This window comes from Euleptes europaea, chromosome 10 (assembly GCF_029931775.1).
Source record: "Euleptes europaea isolate rEulEur1 chromosome 10, rEulEur1.hap1, whole genome shotgun sequence".
Classification (NCBI taxonomy): Eukaryota; Metazoa; Chordata; class Lepidosauria; order Squamata; family Sphaerodactylidae; genus Euleptes; species Euleptes europaea.
The window spans coordinates 19,648,925-19,670,607 of record NC_079321.1 but is presented as its reverse complement, the minus strand read 5'-3'; the positions used below and the strand labels follow the sequence as shown (position 1 = coordinate 19,670,607).

At 45.7% G+C, this 21,683-nt stretch overlaps 1 protein-coding gene across 1 annotated transcript in view; it reads right to left on the bottom strand.

Annotated features, from left to right (window-relative positions):
- Nucleotides 1-12,646: 12,646 nt before the first annotated feature.
- The window catches only part of COG6 (component of oligomeric golgi complex 6), a 38,367-nt gene continuing 29,330 nt past the window's right edge, over nucleotides 12,647-21,683 (bottom strand). The window contains exons 15-19 of the mRNA XM_056856334.1: nucleotides 20,788-20,955; nucleotides 18,901-19,008; nucleotides 15,516-15,569; nucleotides 14,139-14,218; nucleotides 12,647-12,834 (exon numbers count right to left, since the gene is read on the bottom strand). Coding sequence (XP_056712312.1) covers nucleotides 12,687-12,834; nucleotides 14,139-14,218; nucleotides 15,516-15,569; nucleotides 18,901-19,008; nucleotides 20,788-20,955 — 558 coding nt within the window. The 3' untranslated portion in view covers nucleotides 12,647-12,686. The remainder of the gene's footprint in view (nucleotides 12,835-14,138; nucleotides 14,219-15,515; nucleotides 15,570-18,900; nucleotides 19,009-20,787; nucleotides 20,956-21,683) is intronic.

Below are 21,683 nucleotides of genomic sequence, written 5' to 3'. Positions count from 1 at the left end.
GTTAAAGGGACTAGACCGGTAGGTGATGTGAAAGACCCCTGCCTGAGACGCTGGAGAGCCGCTGCTGGTCTGAGTAGACAATGCTGACTTTGATGGACCGATGGTCTGATCCAGTATAAGGCAGCTTCATGTGTGTTCAGGTGTTCAGTGAGTGAGAAGTGAGTTAACCTTGAGGGTACAGAATGACAGAGTAACAGCCGCACTATTGGGGCGTGAGAAAAGGAGGGCAACACGGAGGACTGGATTCTTAGAATCGTAGAGTTGGAAGAGACCACCAGGGTCATCTAGTCCAGCCCCCTGCACAATGCAGGAAATTCACAACTACCTCATCCCCCTCACCCCCAGTGACCCCTACGCCATGCCCAGAAGATGGGAAGAAAACCCTCCAGGATCCCTAGCCAATCTAGCCTGGAGGAAAATTGCTTCCTGACCCCAAAGGTCATGAACAAACTTCTCCTTCATCCTGATGAGAGAGATTAAAAAATCGCAAAGCACCCAGCTCTTGAGGAGCCTCTCCTTTCCACAAGGCCTTGGACAATGTCAAATGACTGCATTACACAGTTGGAGAAATTTAAGAAGAAAGCTATAGAGGAGGCCCTGAGCTGGATGGCCCGGGCCAGCCTGATCTCATCAGATCCCAGAAGCTAAGCAGGGTCAGTCCTGGTTAGTTACTTGGATGGGAGACCACCAAGGAAGCCTAGCGTTGCTACTCAGAGGCAGGCAGTGGTAAACCATTTCTGTCCTTCTCTTCTCTTGAAAACCCTACAGGGTCAAGTTGATGGCCCTTTCCACACTTCGTATAAGAAAGAAGAGCTCTCTGAGGATGCAGACAAAATGCAGCGATCTCAAAGAATTCTTCTGCAGAGCCAGAGAAACAACAAATCAAAAGGATTAGGTGTTATACGTCATAGAAAGTAGAGTCACATATTTAGGGGTGAAGGCTGATTATACATAGCTTATGCAATGAATGTGCTGTGGTTCTCCTCCGCCATTTTGGGGCAGGCAAACTAGCAAGCTTCCTGTTTCCAGGAGAAGCCAGATGTGCAAGAGTGCTGACTTGACTGGCTTTTTCCCTACTGGAGACTGAGCCAGAAGGGTAGGAGGACAGGGAGGGACCGATCTTGGCTGCAGCTGAAACAAATGCACCTGCTGCTGGACAGAGGTAGTTCTGGCCTCAACCCTGGAGCTCCTGCAGAAACTGGAAGGTTCCTGAGCCACATCTGAACAGCTTCCCTTCCAGTGCATAGATTTTGGGTGCCATCTAGTGACTGATAGTAAAATCAGACGAACCATTTCCCCAAACTATGAGGAGTTCAGCGGTTCCAAAACACACCGGGACAAGCAGCCAGGAACCCTTTTTGCTTTGAAACGGATCATCCTACTTACCTACTGGACAAATGTGACCAAACATCTATTGCAGCGCGGATCTGGCAGATAACCTTCCCAAGGCAACCTTTGCATCAAGAAGAGAGAAACTCAAGGACATAACATTGCTGGAACGGGTGTTGTCTAAGTGGTAGGGTTGTCTAAGTGGTAGGTGTTGTCTAAGTGGTAGGGTCGCCAGGTTCCTCTTCACTACTGGCAGGAGGTTTTGGGGGCAGAGCCTGAAGAGGGCGGGGTTTGGGGAGGGGAGAGGACTTCAATGCCATAGAGTCCAATTGTCAAAGCGGCCTTTTTCTCCAGGTGAACTGATCTCTATCGGCTGGACATCAGTTGTAATAGCAGGAGAGCTCCAGCTAGTACCTGGAGGTTATTCAAAATCTGACACAGATAATCTATACACCTAGTATAGCTAAACAAAGACTGTATTGTACAAAATACACACAACATACACATAACATACATACATATACAAAACTGTTACATTGAATATTTTTCACAGTACAAAAATCTCAGTCCTGTATACCAATAATGGTTATTTATCTTCCAAATATAAATTGTAGGTAAGTATTATTCAAAAGACTCAGTCCTGTAGACCAGTAATTATTCTTTCTCTTTCAGGTATAGATAGTTTTGTATATGTTGTATGTTATGTGTATGTTATATATATTTTGTACAATACAGTCTTTGTTTAGCTATACTAGGTGTATAGATTATCTGTGTCAGAGTTTGAATAACTATGTACGTACACAGAGGTGTCTATTTTGGATTAGTACCTGGAGGTTGGCAACCCTACTGAGTGGGACGATGACATAACAGAGCTGCAGAGCAGAGTTAGCAATTTTGTGCTGCTGTGGCAGAAAGACACAACAGCCCTGACGCAATTGTGGAATCACAAGGGCCTGTCTGTATGGCTGACAGAGGAATGTGGATAGCCCCGCACATTCCTAAAGCCTGTCGCTAGGAGGCAGTCCCCAAGGAAGGGAGGATAGGCAGGCCACCTTTTCAGATCCCTGGGCTGGACTAGGATCTGGAAGACCCAGGTTCGAATCCTCATTCTGCCATGGAAGCTTGCTGGATGACCCTGGGCCCGGTGCTCTCTCTCTGCCTAACTTACCTCCCAGAGTGCATGTTGTGAAGATCAATTGGAGAAGAGGAGAAAAATGTTGTAAGCCTAGGGTTGCCAGTAGGGTTGCCAGGTCCCTCTTCTCCATCGGTGGGAGATTTTGAGGGCGGAGCCTGAGGAGGGCAGGGTTTAGGGAGGGGAGGGACTTTGATGCCATAGAGTCCAGTTGCCAAAGCGGCCATTTTTTCCAGGTGATCTGATCTGTATTGGCTGGAGATCAGTTGAATTAGCAGGAGATCTCCTGCTACTACCTGGCAGTTGGCAACCCTAGTAGGGAGCCATCTTTTGAGCTAAGTGGAACTGGTAGAATGCCCTTTCTTTTGCAGTGGCATCACCTTGCTTCTCCAACAATAAAGCTGGATCCCAAATCACCCCAAGGCTTTGAGAGTCATTGAGAGAGAATAGGATCCCGTGTCCTTCAGGGCCTTGGCCTTCCCAATCCACATCACCTCTGTCTTGTCTCGATTCAGTTTGAGCTTGTTTACCCTTGGCCATTCAACTACAGCAATCAGGCATTGATTCAGAGACTCTAAAGCTGGGGTGATGAACTCAATTGTTACAAGGGCCAGATTTAGGGTTGTCAGCCTCCAGGTACTAGCGGGAGATCTCCTGCTATTGCAGCTGATCTCCAGCCGATAGAGATCAGTTCACCTGGAGAAAATGGCTGCTTTGGCAACTGGACTCTATGGCATTGAAGTCCCTCCCCTCCCCAAACCCCACCCTCCTCAGGCTCCACCCCCCCCCAAAGCCTCCCACCAGTGGGGAAGAGGGACCTGGCAACCCTAGCCGGATATGATGTAAATGCCACTTTTACCAGCCCAGATTGAGAGTGGGGTGGGGGGGTGGCTGCCTTGGCTAGCTTGTGGGCCGGATAAGAGCTCTCAAGGAGCTGGATCCGGCCCATGGGCCTTCTGTTTGACACCCCTGCTCTAAAGAGTCACCAGGTGATTTTGGATAAAGAAATGTAGAATTCCAAAACCACAAATGGTTTATGGGCTTCACATAGAGATTGAAGAGCATGGCGGACAATACAGGATTGTGACTTTAATGCTTTGTAGACACGGACCCATCCAAGGGCAACTGAGCCCATTGGAGGAAGGGGATGCCTCTGGACACACCCACTGGAAATTCCAGCTCTGCAATGGAAAGGACAGGGACAACAATTGAAGTAGGTAAGAGACGTTGCCTCCAAACAGCAGTAGGGCAAAGCTGAGTCCTCCTATGTTTCTCATTCACTACGCGGTAAGAAAATAACGAAGGTCTCCTAATGCAGCGGTTAACTCTACTGGAAGAGATGTCTGGTTGCTGATCACACAAAATGGCGCACAAAAGTGGACATGTTCATGGAGGAGAAGGCTATTCTAGGCTACTAATAAAAATGGATACTAGTCATGAGGCATACCTAGTATCTCCAGGATCAGAGGAGCATGCCTATTAGGTGCTTTGGAACACAGGCAGGACAATGCTGCTGCAGTCGTCTGGTTTGTGGGCTTCCTGGAGGCACCTGGTCGGCCACGGTGTGAACTGACTGCTGGACTCGATGGGCCTCAGTCTGATCCAGCAGGTTTTTCTTATGTTTTTAGTATTTATTTTTCATTACGCCGCCTGTCTCATTTAGAGGTTGCGTGAGCTGGACTTTAAGACTCAATTCATCTATTAAGAAGCAGATGAGCAAATACAAGAGGTCACTTTTAGTGGAGCATATATAATAGAGTTAAGCACCACCTTACTTTGCCATGCAAGCAGTATAGGGTATACTTTGAAGACTGGATGAGCGTGAATTGGCTGAAGCCGATCATAGACATGAAGTAATGATGATTGGCAGGCACTGTGTGTGTGTGGTGCGGTTGGGAGGTCTATAGCTGCTGGGGTTGAGCCGCCTCTGGTTGCTCCGGCCCACAGGCAATGCACATTCCAAGATTAATCACTGTGTCTGGAACGCCAGGGTTGATCAGTAGCTGGAAGCACTTTTCTCTCGCGTCAATTGATGAGAAGGCTCCAAACATTTTTAATTTTTGGTCAGATGCGGAGCTTGGCAATTGCACTTCATGCCTTTGCTACTTTATTGTGTGGAGATACCCTTGAAGACTGCTTAGACACTTAAGATGGCACACAGTGGCCATTTATCCATGGGTACTTTCACTCACGTTTGCCCCCCCCCAAGTTGTTCCTTGGAGTTATGCATAAGTTTTCCATCCATTAGAGATGACCTTGCTGCCAGCCCTCGCAATGTCTGGGTCTTCCCATTCCTCTGTTAACCCGACTCTCCCCTCTCCCCTGAGAAAAGTCCAGGTAAATCCCCATGCATAAGGCAAAGTGCAGGGCACGCAAGCTTGGTTTCTCTCACAGCCAATTACAAAGCAGCATGTCCAGAGGCGGGGATTGAAAGGACCTCGGAGCTCCTTCTAAGCAGAAGAAAATATTTTTAAAAGTCAGGGTTGGATTTCAGAGTATTGCTTTACTCTGCTCTGGTTAGACCTCATTTAGAGTATTGTGTTCAGTTGATGTTGATAAGCTGGAACGTGTCCAGAGGAGGGCAACAAAGATGGTGAGGGGTCTGGAGACCAAGTCCTATGAGGAAAGGTTGAAGGAGCTGGGTATGTTTAGCCTGAAGAGGAGAAGACTGAGAGGGGATATGATAACCATCTTCAAGTACTTGAAGGGCTGTCATAAAGAGGATAGTGCTGAATTGTTTTCTGTTGCCCCAGAATGTCGGACCAGGACCAACGGGTTAAAATTAAATCAAAAGAGTTTCCATCTAGACATTAGGAAGAATTTTCTAACAGTTAGAGCGGTTCCTCAGTGGAACAGTCTTCCTCGGAAGGTGGTAAGCTCTCCTTCCCTGGAGGTTTTTAAGCAGAGGCTAGATGGCCATCTGTCAGCAGTGCTGACTCTATGAACTTAGGCAGTTCATGAGAGGGAGGGCATCTTGGCTATCTTCTGGGCACTGGGTGTGTGTGGGGGAGGTAGTTGTGAATGTCCTGCATTGTGCAGGGGGTTGGACTAGATGACCCTGGTGGTCCCTTCCAACTCTATGATGATTCTATGATTCTTTCCCCCTCCCCCCTTTCAGATTGCTCCTTTTTTATGCTGTTGTTGTTAAAATGCTTTTGTAAGTGGCAATTGGGTTTGAGGATGGGGAATTTTCTCTCACAGTAAGCACTACAAAGTAAGCCAATTACAAAGCAGCATTTAAAGGGCGGGGCTTGATGTGAGCTTGGAGACTGCTGGTGCACAGACTCCCAACAAGAAAGGGTGGGTCCAGCCAGCAACAAACCTCAGGTAAAACTCCTATGCATAAATCACCAATGTGTCATAAGATACAGGGAATACATGAGACCAGTGGTTGCATTATCCTGGTGCTTGAATTAGTTTTTGTCTTGGATCCATTAGGTTTCCATGGGCATCCATCAACTCCACTCCTTCCCACCATAGACCTCTGACCCCCACCCCATTTTTGGTGATGGTGGCCGTCTTCTCCCCCCCACCCAGGAGCAGTATTCCAGGGGGTATTTTGGGCATCAGAGAACAGCAGGAAAGCCTCACTTTGTGGACAGGGATCCTTTTTCTTTGTGGAAATCTCGGAGAACGGAAACTGGCCAAGGGGTTGCCGGAAGAGCTAATTCAGCTGAAGGAAGGCTTCGAACTTTGCCGAGCAGGGTGGCAGGATCCTTGCCAGGTTATTTCAGTGCTATAATTATATTTTGTTTATATAGTCCACAAGTTTAAACTTTTAAAAAAGGAATTACCTGTGCCGGTTCCAGGTGATTGGGATAGGGTGAACTACATGTTTATTTAAACAAATCAAATGAATGAAAAAGTGATAAGGCCTATACCGGAGTTTCTAGGTATGCATGTTAGTTATAGCAACCAGTTACTTCATCACTCTATTGAAGCTCAACAGTTCAGAAGCCATAGAAACACGCAAATCGTGTACGTCTAAAAGAAAAAGAAAAAATCCCAGCCTGCTATCTTGCACATTATCAAGAAAATTAATAGGCTTTTGCTTTTCATGTTGTCACTGGATGTTTGCTCTTTCTAGCAGCTGCTGACTCATTTACCTTTGCTTAATGGACAGAATAAGCCACTATTAGAAACTAGAAGGGGAGGGAAAGGAAATGGAAGAATCAAATACAGCCCTTAATTTCTGACTGACTTAAAAGCATGTGTTTGTTTAATAAAGGCATATCCTTTAACAAAACATCCAAGGAATTATTTTTGTCCAATAATTCTCTTTTGAGATATTCCATTTATACCTTTTTTAAAAGCCTAATGAGGTTTATAATGAGCATAAATGTCCTCGGTATAAGATAGAAGTGGGGGAAACTACTTTTTTTTTTCTTGTGGAGGTCAAAAATAATGATTGTGCCATTTATTTCGAAGGACAGACATGTTGTGGAGTCAAAGTCTAATGCAAAGTACATTGATTTACAGGAAATGGTTCACTTCCATCCACGTTGGTCATTTACAAAGGTACATTTAAGAGGGCCCCTTGAACGCTGATAAACGTGGGCAGTTTGAGCCAAGCCTGTCACCAATGACGTCACTCTCTCTTTAGGAACTCTCGGTATTCAAAGTTCAGATAAACATTTTCTTTACAGTATCTTACAGCAGACAAAAAGCCAGTGATTCCTTTGCTCCCATGGCTGGAAAGCACTTGACAGAAATGCCTCTATTCACAGCGGTTTGTTTAACTTTGTGGATACACCACAACAGTTTTTATTTCCCTTGAAGCACCGGCACATTTCCTTTTCTGCAATGTGTAAACACCATTCATAGATTCATAGGTTCACTGCTACTTGGTGTAGGTATCCCTAAGGGGAACAAGTCAACTATCCTGATGTAGGAAATGGCAAGAATGAAATAATGATGCTGGGGATTTGAAAAACCGATATAAGAATAATTTGTTAAGAATTAACAGATGTTCCATAGAATACATGTCTAATCGTCATGGGATTGCCAGAATTGATCAAGCTTGAGCGAAATGGGACTAGCTACCGGAAACCCATCTGCTTTTTTGGCATACATGGACGAATGACAATTTCTTTATATGTATCCATGATTATATGTTCCTTGTACTATGTACATTTTGTAAAAGTATCTAGCAACTGCTAGAGTGTTTCAGTCATTTACAGAGTGCTAATACATGTGATTTTTGGCATATTGTGAGTATTGCTTGTAATTGGTTAGCCATAAGTGCTGTTTTTTTTGTTAGTACCTGGTGGTTGGCAACCCTATAGATTCAGGCAGGGGGGAAAGCTGAAGAATGCCTCCTGCCCTAGGTTAGGTGCAAACCTGGCAGGAGACCTAAACGCAATCTAGGGTTGCCAGGTCCCTCTTCGCCACCAGCGGGAGATTTTTGGAACAAAGCCTGAGGGAGGCAAGGTTTGGGGAAGGGAGGGACTTCAATGCCATAGAGTCCAATGCTAAAGCAGCCATTTTTCTCCAGGGGAACTGATCTCAATTGGATGGAGACCAGTTGTAATAGCAGGAAATCTCCAGCTAGTACCTGGAGGTTGGCAACCCTAGCGCAATCCTAAACACAATCAGTTCCCCTGGAGAAAAAGGCCGCCTTTGCCAGTTGGACTCTGTGGCATTGAAGTCCCTCTCCTCCCCAAACCCCGCCCTCCTCAGGCTCCACCCCGCAAAACCTCCCACCAGTTGTGAAGAGGGACCTGGCAACCCCATGCACCGGTAATGAGTAAACACTTGTGAGTCCACAGCAGCGGTCCTGGAAGGGGCGCTGAAGTTAGCTTGGCATCCCTGCTGCCTAAATGAACTGTACACATAACTCATCATGCTTTTATGTGGCAAATGGAATCTGGCAACAAGTAAAGCCTACTGCTGTCATTGAGTTATACTTAGGAGAGGTGAAAGCAAAGGGAGCTTCGTCCTGGCAACTATTTGGCATCGAGGCCCTAGAGAACAAAAAGTGACAGGGGCCATGGCTCAAAGGCAGAGCATCTGCTTGGGACGCAGAGAGTCCCCGGTTCAAGCCGTGGCATCTTCAGTTAAAAGAATCGGGTAGGGGACCCTGGAGAGCCGCTGCCCCTCAGAACCGACAATACGGGTCTGATTCAGTAGAAGGTAGCCTGACGAAGGGGAGCTTTGCCTCTCGAAAGCTTACACCCTAAAGATCTTTTTGTTCTCTAAGGCGATACTGGACTCGAATCTAGCCGTTCTATGGTCCCAAAGGAGAAATTCCACTCACCCCCACACTCGCCTGCTCCTTTGTTCCTTCCATTAGCAACCTCCGTTTGCATAGCTAACGTGCAGCTGTGAATTTTGCATGCTTCTTTGAGGGGATTCTTCAAGGCGAGGGCCGAGCAAACCCAAAAGGTCACGTTAATGGGGCTCTTAAGAAATGCGAAGTAAGTATGCACCGGCTTCGCAGTCACTTCCTGAATGACGGTTCAGTGTGCAAAACTCAAAAAAAGCTGCGGGGCACTTCAGCCTGGAACGGGCTGCTAATTGCCAAGCATAAATGGCCCAAGTGTATATATAAAAAGCCAAAGCTCTGTAACCAACCAGACATAGATGTACCAACAAGCACCCGACAGAGTCAGTCTATTGAGGAGGAAGAGTTAGTTTTTATACCCTGCTTTTTCTCTACCTTTAAGGAGTCTCACAGTGGTTTACAATCGCCTTCCGCTGCCCACAACAGACACCTTGTATGTGGGGCTGAGAGAGTTCGGAGAGAACTGCGACTGGCCCAAGGTCACCGAGCAGGCTTCATTTGGAGGAGGGGGAATTGAACCTGGTTCTCCAGATTAGAATCTGCCACTCATGTGGAGGAGTGGGAAAGTCAAACCTGGTTCTCCAGATTAGAGTCCACTGCTCTTAACCACCATGCCACGCTGGCTCCATTGGATGGCTTGGATCCATTGGAGCATTTCCATGGGTGGGAGGATTTCTGTGCACATACAGCAACTTTCACACTTTCCCCTTCTTCCTGCAGTCCCAAATGTCTTCCTTCCAAATGCTGTTCCTGGAGATTCCCTGTAATTCAGGAGCAGCACTGGGGGAGGGGCATTTGGGGCTGCAGGAGGAAGGGGACAACAAGAAAGTCATTCTCCACGGGTGGAAATCCTCCTGCCCATGGAAATGCTCCACTAGATCCAAACCACTACAGAGCTCTAAATTAGCAAATCCAAAAATTATAGGCTCTCATGTGGAAGCAAATCCTTAGGTATCCCTGAGCAAGTCTGTATTCCTCATTCAAAACCCATTGTTCTTATTGAATGTGTAATTTACTAGTGGCATCAACAGAAGCATTAATACACATCTAGTAGAAATGCTGCAGCAAATAACTAGGGAATGCTCCCTTTGCCCTTACTTGCATTTACACCACCTTTTAGGCGGCGTAGGAGCCCCATGGCACAGAATGTTAAGCTGCAGAACTGCAGTCCAAGCTCTGCTCCCAACCTGAGTTTGATCCCGACGGGAGTCAGTTTCAGGTAGCCGGCTCAAGTTTGACTCAGCCTTCCATCCCTCCGAGGTTGATAAAATGAGTACCCAGCTTGCTGGGGGTAAAGGGAAGATGACTGGGGAAGGCACTGGCAAACAACCCCGTAAACATAGTCTGCCTAGTAAACATCGGGATGTGATGTCGCCCCATGGGTCAGGAATGACCCGGTGCTTGCACAGGGGACTACCTTTACCTTAGGTGGCAGAGCCCCGTAGAATGCTATGGAGCGGTTCCAAGGGGCTTGCAAGTAAGGTCAGCTTTCTCCCTTTGGGGTGTGTGTGAATCCTCCTTTGGAGGCGGCGTGGCTCCGCTGCCACTTTAGCCACCAGTGCAGCCCCTCCCCTCAGGAATGGGCTGTTAGTCTTGAGTCTTGTGTGAGAACCTTTGCCGGGCCAACTCATTCAATCCATAATGACCAATCTGTTTGCAACTGCATGCTGATATCCACTGCATACTTTTCCTAAATCCCATTGCCGCCAGATACTTTTTTTTTTTTTAACAACAAAAGCAATTAGTGAATTGCAATAGTGGCACAAGGCAAGCTGTTTTAAATGGATTTTAAAAATAACAATATGCATTATCCTTTTTTTAAAAAGTATTTAAATTAGCAACACTACTTTAGAAGAAAATCATTGCTGGCGTTGCCTTTAGCTGCGAAAGATTGCGCCTATTTATCTAACCTCTATAAATAGCACGTTCTGAATTACTTCCTTCTAAATATAACCGGCGGTGCAGTCTGTCAAACCTTCTACTGTCTGGCAAAACCACAGCCGTGAGCAAGGCCGTCAAGGAAAGCTTTGCTTGCCAAGTACTAATGACTTTGCGGAATCCCTGTATCTTGTTTTGTCGACTTAAGCAAGTCGGTGATAATTGCTACCGTGCCCTCTTTCACAACCTTAAGATTTGCACTCCATTCCTAAGGCTCATGAGAAGTGGCAGCACGCTGACCTTTATTGTTTCTCTCTCCTTTGTTTTGTTTTACACATGAGCAACTGAGGCCAAGAGGTCCCGCTAGCGTGGTGTAGTGGTTACAGAGCGGTGGTTTGGAGCGGAGGACTCTGATCTGGAGAACTGGGTTTGATCCCCCACTCCTCCACGAGCGGCGGGCTCTAATCTGCTGAACCATATTTGTTTCCCCGCTCCTACACACGAAGCCAGCTGGGTGACCTTGGGCTAGTCACACTCTCTCAGCTCCACCTACCTCGCAGGGTGTCTATTGTGGGGAGAGGAAGGGAAGGTGATTGTAAGCCGGTTTGATTCTTCCTTAAGTGGTAAAGTTGGCATATAAAAACCAACTCTTCTTCTTTCTGCTACAGGTTTGCCAAATGGTATCTGAACCTACTTTCCACTGGCTCTCTTCTTCTTTCTCTCTCTTTGTTAACTAAAGAAACTCTCTGTTGGAGGCTAGGTGGTGGCAATCTTGCTGAACAGCGGTGGCTGAAATGTATGGGGCTGGATCCCACTGGCTTTTCTGTGGGTACACAGGGAGAGCAGGGGCCCTTTGTGAACCCTGTAAAAGCAATTATGGAGATCACGGGGCCCCGCATGGACAAAAGCTGCATGGGACGGGGTTGCCATGAAGGAAAAGATCCAGGCAAAATGGCCGCTCCTCTCTCTTGCCCCAGTGGATCCTGGAGAATCCACTAATCTGGAGAACCGGGTTTGATTCCCCACTCCTCCACATGAGCGGTGGAGGCTAATCTGGTGAACTGGATTTGTTTCCCCATGTCTACACATGAAGCCAGCTGGGTGACCTTGGGCTAGTCACAGCTCTCTCAGCCTCACCTCCCTCATAGGGTGTCTGTTGTGGGAAGGGGAAGGGAAGGTGATTGTAAGCTGGTTTGAATCTCTCTTAAGTGGTAGAGAAAGTCGGCATATAAAAACCAACTCTTCTTCTTCTACAGTACTAAACTTTTTAAGAACAAATCTGAAATTTGACCGTATGTGTTAACCCTATGGCAATAAACAATCTGTAAGGCAGACCGTAGAGATAATAAACTCCATCTAGAATCTGAGAATCTTTGACTCGTAGAATATCAAAAACAACAACCACCTCCCACACACACAACCAAGTACTTAGTTTCACAATTGTTGGCATTTTTATTCATTTAGTTCTCATACTTAAAAATGACTCAGTCAGTTCTGGAAATTCAACATGCTCACTGTCAACAGATAATTGGAAAAATCAACAACACATATGTGGAATTCAGACCCTGCTTTGCTCATAAGGTTTGCACCTTCTCTGCAACAGCATCAGGGACAATATGGTAAGGCTGGGCAGAGATTGGAATATCAGCAACAGAAGTAGAAAATATTGTCATCACACTACATTTCTCTTTACAATAAAAAAAATCATCATGGGTTATTTCTCACCCAAAATAAACCTGGATTTTCTGACGACGCTTTCCCCAGTTTCTGTATATTGCAAATGTAATTTGAAATCTAATGAACGCTTTGATGTTTCTTTCTCTCTCATGCATCTACCGATATGGCCACAAACCCTGCAAACACCAAGGTGACTTAAACCTTGCATCGATCACCAGGGTTTCAGCGTACGGAAGCGCACAACTGCAACCCCAGCGTGCAGCTCTGAGCCGGGTTGCCGATGAGAAGACAACCGACCCATCGCTAACCTGTTTTGCATTGGCATGAATATGTTCCCGCCCTAAAACATTGAGAAAACCCAAAGGACAAATTTTGTGGCTGGTAAGCTTAGGACAGCAGTGCTTGAACTTGATGGGGAGATCTTTGTAATATTGTTTCAGGATCTTTATATTCATTGTCTGGATGCATCACAGCTGAATACACTTCACTGTAGGCTCTGCAGACCAGCTCCGTGGACTGTTTTATGATCTGCTGTCTAAAAACAACAGCAGCGACAGTATGTTATATGAATACACAATGGATAACGCACAGACAAATATTTATCTATAAACTTTAGCAGCCGTGTGTCTAACTCCCACCCCTTTACAGCAAAAGAAGTGTGGGTTGGCTTGCTGCTCCCCAAAACCACTATGGATGACCACATGCTTCCCTCGTGACCCCAGGGATAGCCCTGGCACCAGAAGGGGGCCTGTAGGTGCTTGCCTTGACCTACTAGGTGAAGGAGTAATCACAGGTGGCATTGGAGTTGGAACGTGTGCTGTTTGGTTTCTACCCCCTTGAACCCAACACGCCCCTCCCCAGAAGATCATCACTGAAAGAGCTGGTTAGGGAGGGGTCCATCTGAGATTCCATGACTTTTCACCATCTCTGTGCTAATAATGGAGGTAAAGTTGCGAGCTTTTATCAATCAAGGGGGTAGGATGGAATCAACCCCATTTCCTTTTCTTGGAATCCTTTCAGAAGAAGAGCTGCGCTTTGCCTCAACACAGTCTGCTAGATGGGGAGGAGGGTGTGAACCTCCCCAGAAGGGCTGGGAGTAAAAGACAGGTGTAACCAGCCCACTGATAAACTTTACAGAGGACAACTAGCTGGAAGGGAAATACTTTACTAGGCGTCTTGAGACAAGAAGAAGAATTGGTTTTTATATGCCAACTTTCTCTACCACTTAAGGAAGAATCAAATCGGCTTACAATCACCTTCCCCTCCCCACAACAGACACCCTGTGAGGTAGGTGGGGCTGAGAGAGTGTGACTTGCCCAAGGTCACCCAACTGGCTCCATGTGTAGGAGTGGGGGAAACAAATCCAGTTCACCAGATTAGCCTCCACCACTCATGCGGAGGAGTGGGGAATCAAACCCAATTCTCTAGATCAGAGTCCACCGCTCCAAACCACCATGCTGGCTCCCAGAAGGGCTGGGAGTAAAATACGGGTGTAACCCACCCATTAAGAAACTTTACAGACAACAACTAACTGGAAGGGGAAGACTTTGCCAGGCGTCTTGAGGCAAGACTAGTTCAGATCAAAGAATCTGTAGCTACCTTGACAGTTCAGAATGAATTACGCAGGAAGGCCCGCTGTCATCCTCTGCCCATACTCAGCGGCCAGCCAAGTGGGTGGGTGCTCTGGACCTAGACCTCAAGCTCTAGAACCTCCCTGGTGTTTCAGCATCTGCAGCACACGGCCAAAACAGCCTCATGCAGACAACCCAAGAGAACAAGGCATTATGAACTGCATCCTCGTTGACTATGAAAAAACAGGACGGAAACCCAAATACTTACTTAACAGAAGCACTTAGAAGGAAGTTTATTTGTGACATTAACAGACTGTCAGGAGCAGACAGATAACGATCGAACTGAACCTATTGTTAAACAAAAGAAGAACATATAGTATATAGGAACTGTGTGATTCAGCCAGAGAATGGTATACAAATCCTTATAGCTACTCGCCAGAGGATAGCCGATGTGCATATTAGAAAAACCCACAGAACAAGGCAAGTCACGGCCACAGTTTAAAATTCAACCCTGCAAGGGAAATCTAAAGCTTTTCAAAAAGATTCTATTTCTATGTATTAAAAATATAATTTCCAATAATAATCTGGGAGTAAGCTGTATTCATGTTAAGAGCTATATCTGTGCATGTGCTAGTGCTACCAAGCGCCTGGTGGGGGAGGGGGATTCTCAGCCCACAGCTCTTGTTGCCTGCCGCTACTCTGAACAGTGACAGTAGGGGGTAAATAGGCAATGGCACATGCGACACTACATTACTTCTGGTAAAAACCCAGAAGTGACATAGGGTAAGCTCTAGGAATTGCCAGAAACTCTTACGGGATCTGAAACAACACTGAACGTACTAGTTATTAGTCAAAATAATTTTCTGCACCAGGAATCTGCTATGAGAAACTGCTGGCAAATGTCATTTTTAAAAAAAGTATCTGACCATCTGTACCAAAGTGTGCTGTCTTGTTTTATATTGGGGATTTTAAAACATTTTTTCATGAAGTGTAACTTTATAACAGTCCACTTAGCAAGTAGGGGATGTGAAAGACCTTCCTCTGCCTGAGACCCTGGAGAGCCGCTGCCGGTCTGAGTAGACAATACTGACTTTGATGGACCAACGGTCTGGTTCAGTAGAAGGCAGCTTCATGTGTTCATATGTGTTCATGATAATATGATTAGAGAAAATGTCAAAACACAGGGTACAAACTTCAGCGAGGTTCCTTCAAAGGTCTTTTATGCATGGCTGTTTCCCTCGCTGTCACCCCTCTGTCAGAGGCTGCCTCGCTCTCCCCCTGTATTTGCCCGTGTTTTCAGGGACTTCTTTTATTTCGAATTTGAAAACACAGGCAAAACGCAGGGGGAGAGCAAGACGACCTCTGACGGTCACAATTGGGGTGCATAACCAAAACAAATACCCGAAGTCGTTGGAGGGGTGAAAGTGAGGGAAACAGCCATGCATAAAAGGCCAAAGTCTTTTTTTTGTCAATTGCTATGTAACAGCTTAACCATGTCAGGATGAAGCTACATTTTAAAATGCCTTCAAAATACCACTAAATATATATAAAACCACTATTTAACTCAACTTTTCATAGGATTTCCCCCCAACATAACAGTAACAAAACAACATGTACCACCGAACAACTTAATAGTACGCCTTACCATTGCAGCTTTTAGTGATGTGGAATCCATACTGGGTACATTTGCTAAGGGGCCCTAAAAGTACAGAAACCCAGGCAAATAAATAAATAAATCAGTTAAAACCTAACCAGACAAGAGAGGCCCAATTTGTGGCACACAGATATATGAAAACCTCCTGTGGCATGTTTGTTTTTAAATATAAATCGACAGTCTTTGCTACCCCACAGTACTCTAGATCAGGTCTTTTTAAACTTTTTCCACTCGCGACTCCTTTCCGCCTGAAAAATTTGTACACGACCCCGGGTATATAGGTATATAAAATAGGTATACAAATCAAACATTTACTGATAATAAATCATAAAGAAATTTATTTTAAAACAATTCTTTGGTATACATATAATTTTACCATTTACTGTTCCCAATTTTTTTGCTACCCCCACATTCAGTTATGGGGTCGCGAACCACAGTTTAAGAAGCTTTGCTCTAGATCAGTCCTCAGAGTTCACACAGGGGTTCAGTTATCATAAGATGCAACATTATTGTGAGTCTCTGGATTGTACAGAGGAATGATCCTGGGAAATGTAACATGTGAATCACAATTACAAGCTTCTAGGGTGGAATGAGAGTATAAAGTGTTGTTTTTTAACAAATCTAACATGAATCACATGATAAAAGTTGCTGATTTATATACAATGCTGACTATGGCCCCAGAGTGCGTACCAAAAAACCCCTACAAAATGGGACCATGTACAGACTGGGGGAACTCCAGGGCTTTAAAAAAAAAAAAAAACTCTGAGAACAAACAGAAAAAGAGAAGTGAGTTTTTCTAATGACCCCACAATTGCAGCTTAAAGGAAAGAAAATGGAGATCTTGCAACATGACATCATGCTCTCAGCTGTCATTTTGAGGGTTGTTTACCAACCCCATAAACTTTGTTGAACAGGACTCACCCCTGCTGCCAACAGGAGAAGGGAAAGGAAGGTGTCAGTGGTGGTGGCAGGGGGAGGTGGATTCAGACAAGTAAGTGAAGAAGAGAGAGAGAAAGGTGGTGGCAGCGGGGAAGCAAGAGAAATAAGCAAACGGAGGAGAAGGAAGCAGTGGCTATGGGGAGAAAGGCTAATGGGAAAGAGGCAGCAACAGTGGGGGGAAATGATATGAGGAAGGCGAGAAAGGCAGCAGAGGGGGTGGGAGCAGAATGAAGCAAGAGGAAGAATGGTAGGTGGAATGTCCCCTCCCCTGTGAGTTCCTTGTGAGTCCCTGCTTGTGTGTCTGTATTATAGCGCAAGACTCACACAGGCTGATAAGCAGAGTTACAATAGACTGCATTGGATTGGCCATAATTATTATTTAGTTTATCATAGCGTATCCAGGTTCGAATCCCCACTGGCGCCATGGAAGCTTGCTGGGTGACCTTGGGCCAGTCACACACTCTCAGCCCTGGCTAGTATTTGGATGGGAGACCTCCAGGGAATACCAGGATTGTGATGTGGAGGCAGGCAACGGCAAACCACTTCGGAACTGTCTCTTGCCTTGAAAACCCAGGTCTGGGATAGTGAAGGGGGCTTTGAGCTTGTTTCTTAAACAGCAGCACCTCCATGCCTCAGAGCAACTCATTTTTCATACTGTGGGGACCCTTACAAGCACCTTATTATATGGCATTGTGTGTATGCGTGTGACTCCTGTTTAAAGAAAGGTTCAACCTTTTAGGTGCAACTCTTTGGAAACCCAGCAAAATACTTTATCCCTTAGAAGCTCCTTGATCCATTGATCCTGAGCAGCATAAATCTAATGTTTGAGGGATATAAGGACTGAAATAAATCTTGCCACTGAAAATGTAGCCTTGGGATCCCTGTCACTTAATAGGTTAGATGGCCATCTGTCAGCAATGCTGATTCTGTGACCTTAGCCAGATGATGAGAGGGAGGGCATCTTGGCCATCTTCTGGTCACTGGGGGTGTGGGAGGGGAAGGTGGTTATGAATTTCCTGCATTGTGCAGGGGGTTGGACTTGATGACCCTAGTGGTCCCTTCCAACTCTACGATTCTATGATTCTATAATAAAAAAGGCATTATGTCAGAGACAGAGGCATTAGATTTATATGTTAAAAGGGGAGAGATATAATGTGATCAAAGTTCCTCATAAAAGCGGCATTCCAAGAGGGCATGAGCTAATGAATCAATAGAACCAGAAGAGCAAGGACAGGTCCTGTCTGGGTATGGTATATTCAAAATCCTGCCCTGCATAACCATAGAAGAGTTAGCATTCAGTCTAGCTAAACAGAAGGCTCTAGAAAGACAAGGAGTTGTCAGCTAGTAAGTGTAAGCAGGCAAACCGCGTGGTGGTGGTATTCCGAAAACCTGAGATGAACAAACGCGGCGAGCACGAAAGGTAGTGCTGTTATAATCAAGCTCTTTAATGCGCTTTTTAATTTTGATGAAAGCTACAGTTTTCCCAAGATCTAATAACATATCCTGCGAGAAGCCCAACAATGACAGTTTCTCATCTAAGATTTTTCCCCATGAGGATTTAAAAGGGTCGTTCTTCAGAGAAGCTAGGAGCCCCTCAGTGCTACAGTGCACCTTAAGTTGTAACTTAAAGGCGGCCAACCATGCCCTGGCTTCGAGCGACATTTGGCCAAACTCGGAGCGAAGGGTAACGCCAGCAACACATCGAGGGGCATTTAAGAGTTTTCGTAAAAACTGAAGAAGTGGACGACCAGCAAAATATTGTAAATTTGTGTTTGGAAGTCAGTGTACTTGATTAGCTCAAATTATTTGCTGTATCACAACACAGGTAGAGTATCCCTTATCCGAACATCCCATATCCGGACTGGTCCGAAAACTGGACCCTTTGAGCCGGCATGCAGGCAGATCTGTGCTGCCTGCTTTCAATGTTTCCTCTCACCTAAAAAAAGAAAATACAGTGTACGCTGCATCATAGGTGGAGACTGAAATCCTACCGATGTTAGTTTGTTGTTGCTCTCGTTTTACAGCTGTTGCAGGGATTCTGGTGAGATAGTTACACCTTTGCTTTCTGATGGTTCAGTGTACACAAAATTATTTAAAAATATTGTTTAAAATTACATTCAGGCTATGTGTATAAAGTGTATATAAAACATAAATGAATGTGGGTCCCATACCCAAGATATCTCATTATGTATATGCAAAAATTCAAAAACATTCCAATATACGGAAAAATCCGAAATACAGACAACCTTTGGTCCCAAGCAGTCCGGATAAGGAATACTCAACCTGTAGTGACATCCCAAATGATATATATATCTAATACAAACAGAATAATTCCTCTATATTTACTTGATATATCATGAGACCATATTTAATAGCACCATACACAGTTTAGACCAGAAAGGTAGGGTCTTTGCTGGTTCCCCAAATTAGTACGTACCTGCTCTGGTTTGTGTTGCTGTACAACACTGTAGATGTAACTTAGGCCTGTTCTTGTTAAAACAAAGGCGGCTTGTTCATTTATAAGTGTATCCAAATGTGCTTCGATCTAAAATATGAAAGGAAGACATCTTCATTTACTGGAAATGTATGCAAGGTGACAGTTTGCTGGCCAAACAAAGATGGAAGAAATCAGCTAAAAGCAATGGATGGAATTCTGACTAAGCTGCGAAATGAAGTTATTCAGCTATCAAGGCCTTAGCCAAAAACCATTTCAAAAAGCAGCTGCCAACATATATGTAAAATAATTTGTTTTCACCATGTCAAAATCTTGAGCCTGCTGTTTGTTTTGTTTGTTGTTGGGGAGGGGCTATGGCTCAGTGGTAGAGCATCTGCTTGGCACACAGCGCTGGGACTGATCCATCATGTATACGTATCCAGCCCAGGGGTGCTCACTCAGCAGCTTGCAGAGAGCCACATTTGCACTTACTGTCAACCAGCTTGGTGTAGTGCTTAAGATCGGTGGTTTGGAGCAGTGGACTCAGATCTGGAGAACCTGGTTTGATTCCCCGCTCTTCCACATGAGCGGCGGCGGCTAATCTGGTGAACTGGATTTGTTTCCCCACTCCTACACACGAAGCCAGCTGGGTGACCTTGTCACACACTCTCAGCCCCCCTACCTCACAGGGTGTCTGTTGTGGGGAGGGGAAGGTGATTGTAAGCTGTTTTGATTCTTCCTTAAGCAGTAGAAAAAATAGGCATATAAAAACCAACTCTTCTTCTTCAAAAGAGCCACATTTACTTCCATCCTTGGCACAACCTCTGCACCTCCAGGAGGCTCACAGCTTACCTGTTCTTCTGGCAATGGCTCTGTCAAGCTGGAAACCACCTGTCAGCTACAAAGCCGTAATGGGCAAGGGCCTTGCCCATACACCAGCCCCATGTTTCAAGAGCCATACTGGGGAAGAGCGTTCAGAGGAGACACAGGTGGCATGCCGAAGAGTCACGGAGGGAATGCCGCTGAGGGAGCGTCACTGATCTAGCCCTTTTCTCTAATAGCTGCCAGCCAACTACAGCATAAAATCTGAAGACCACAGAAATAGAAACACGTGGAATGCAGAGAGAAGCGATCACTCACTTTAATGCCATAAAACAGAGGTCGCTGACACGGTGTGTGACGACACCTTTCTTGGTGCCCGCCAAGTGTTTTTAGAAATTGAGGAGCAGGTGGGGCTTTTGCCCAGCAAGCCTTCTGATTGGCCACTGGAGATTTGACTGGCTGTGCAGATTTTTTTTTTAATGGTGCTTTGGCAGCAGCTGCTACCCCAGCACAAGGATCTTTGCTGTGTGACTGAAGGTAAGCTGTGGTGGCCGTACTGCGGCTGACTCAGTCATCACTTTCCAGGACGGCAGATTTCCCTCCACTCCTTGACTGATCGTATCTGTCCATCAAGCCATTGAGACCCAATGGATCCTGGCTTCAGCATGGCTTGGTTAGGGGGGGGGGGAATGATGAAACCTTGGTTAGTCCTAACATTAAGAGGTAGCCTATAAAATAAAAATGGAGACTCTGCCTTCCCCCTTCCCCAATTACACACATTGGAAGATGGTAGCCATTTTTAGACACTTTCCGTTCTTTTAAAAATAGTTGATGCTGCAGCTCTGGCTGACCTTTGCTTTTCCCTGCTCCGTTGAATTTCATTTGAGAGTTTCTTTTAACTCCCCATTAATGGAAGTTACCCCACCCCCATGGTCGCATGCATTTGAGTGTTGACTTTACATACGAAGGCTGCGAGGATACACACATTTAAGGAGACTGTGTCATATTTATTAAGCGTTAATGTTTAATGGCAAAGAAAACATCGAGAGGTTGACTTTGGACGTTTACCTGGTACTGTAACATCTCTAGTCGTTTGTCGGTAAATTCAAACAGGGCCAGAGTCGTCTTCATCATATGAAGGGAATTCACCATGAAGGTCGCCATGTCTGCAGACCCCAAGTTACTGGCAGACATGGTGCACACCTGCAGCAGAGGGTCCAGCACACAGGACAGAACCTAGAAGAAGAATAAGAGTTGGTTTTTATATGCCGACTTTCTCTACCACTTAAGGCAGAATCAAACTGGATTACATTCACCTTCCCTTCCCCTCCCCACAACAGACACCCTGTGAGGTAGGTGAGGCTGAGAGAGCTCTGTCAGAGCTGCGACTAGCCCCAGGTCACCCAGCTGGCTTTGTGTGTAGGAGCGGGCAAACAAATCTAGTTCACCAGATTAGCCTCCGCCGCTCATGTGGAAGAGTGGGGAATCAAACCTGGTTCTCCAGATTAGAGTCCACTGCTCCAAACCACCGCTCTTAATCACTACACCATGCTGGCTCTCCTAGAGAGGGGAAGAGAAGCCCACAGAAGAAATGCATGCATTGCTCTATTATTATTTTATTTTTTTGCCATCAAGTCACAGCTGATTTAGAGTAACCCTATAGGATTTTCAAGGCAAGAGATGGTCCAGAGATGGTTTGCCATTGCTTGCCTCCACATCTCGCCCCTGGTATTCCTTGGAGGTCACCCATATAAATACTTGCCAGGGTCAAGGCTGAGAGTGTGTGACCGGCCCAAGGTCACCCAGCAAGTTTCCACGGCAGAGTGGGGATTCGAACCTGGGTTTCCCAGGTCCTAATCTGACACTTTAATCACTACACTACACTGGCTTTCTGTTCTATTATTACTCCAAAGCCAAAGGACAGAGGCTGAAAGGGAAAGATGGCGTACATCTCCAAGAACAAC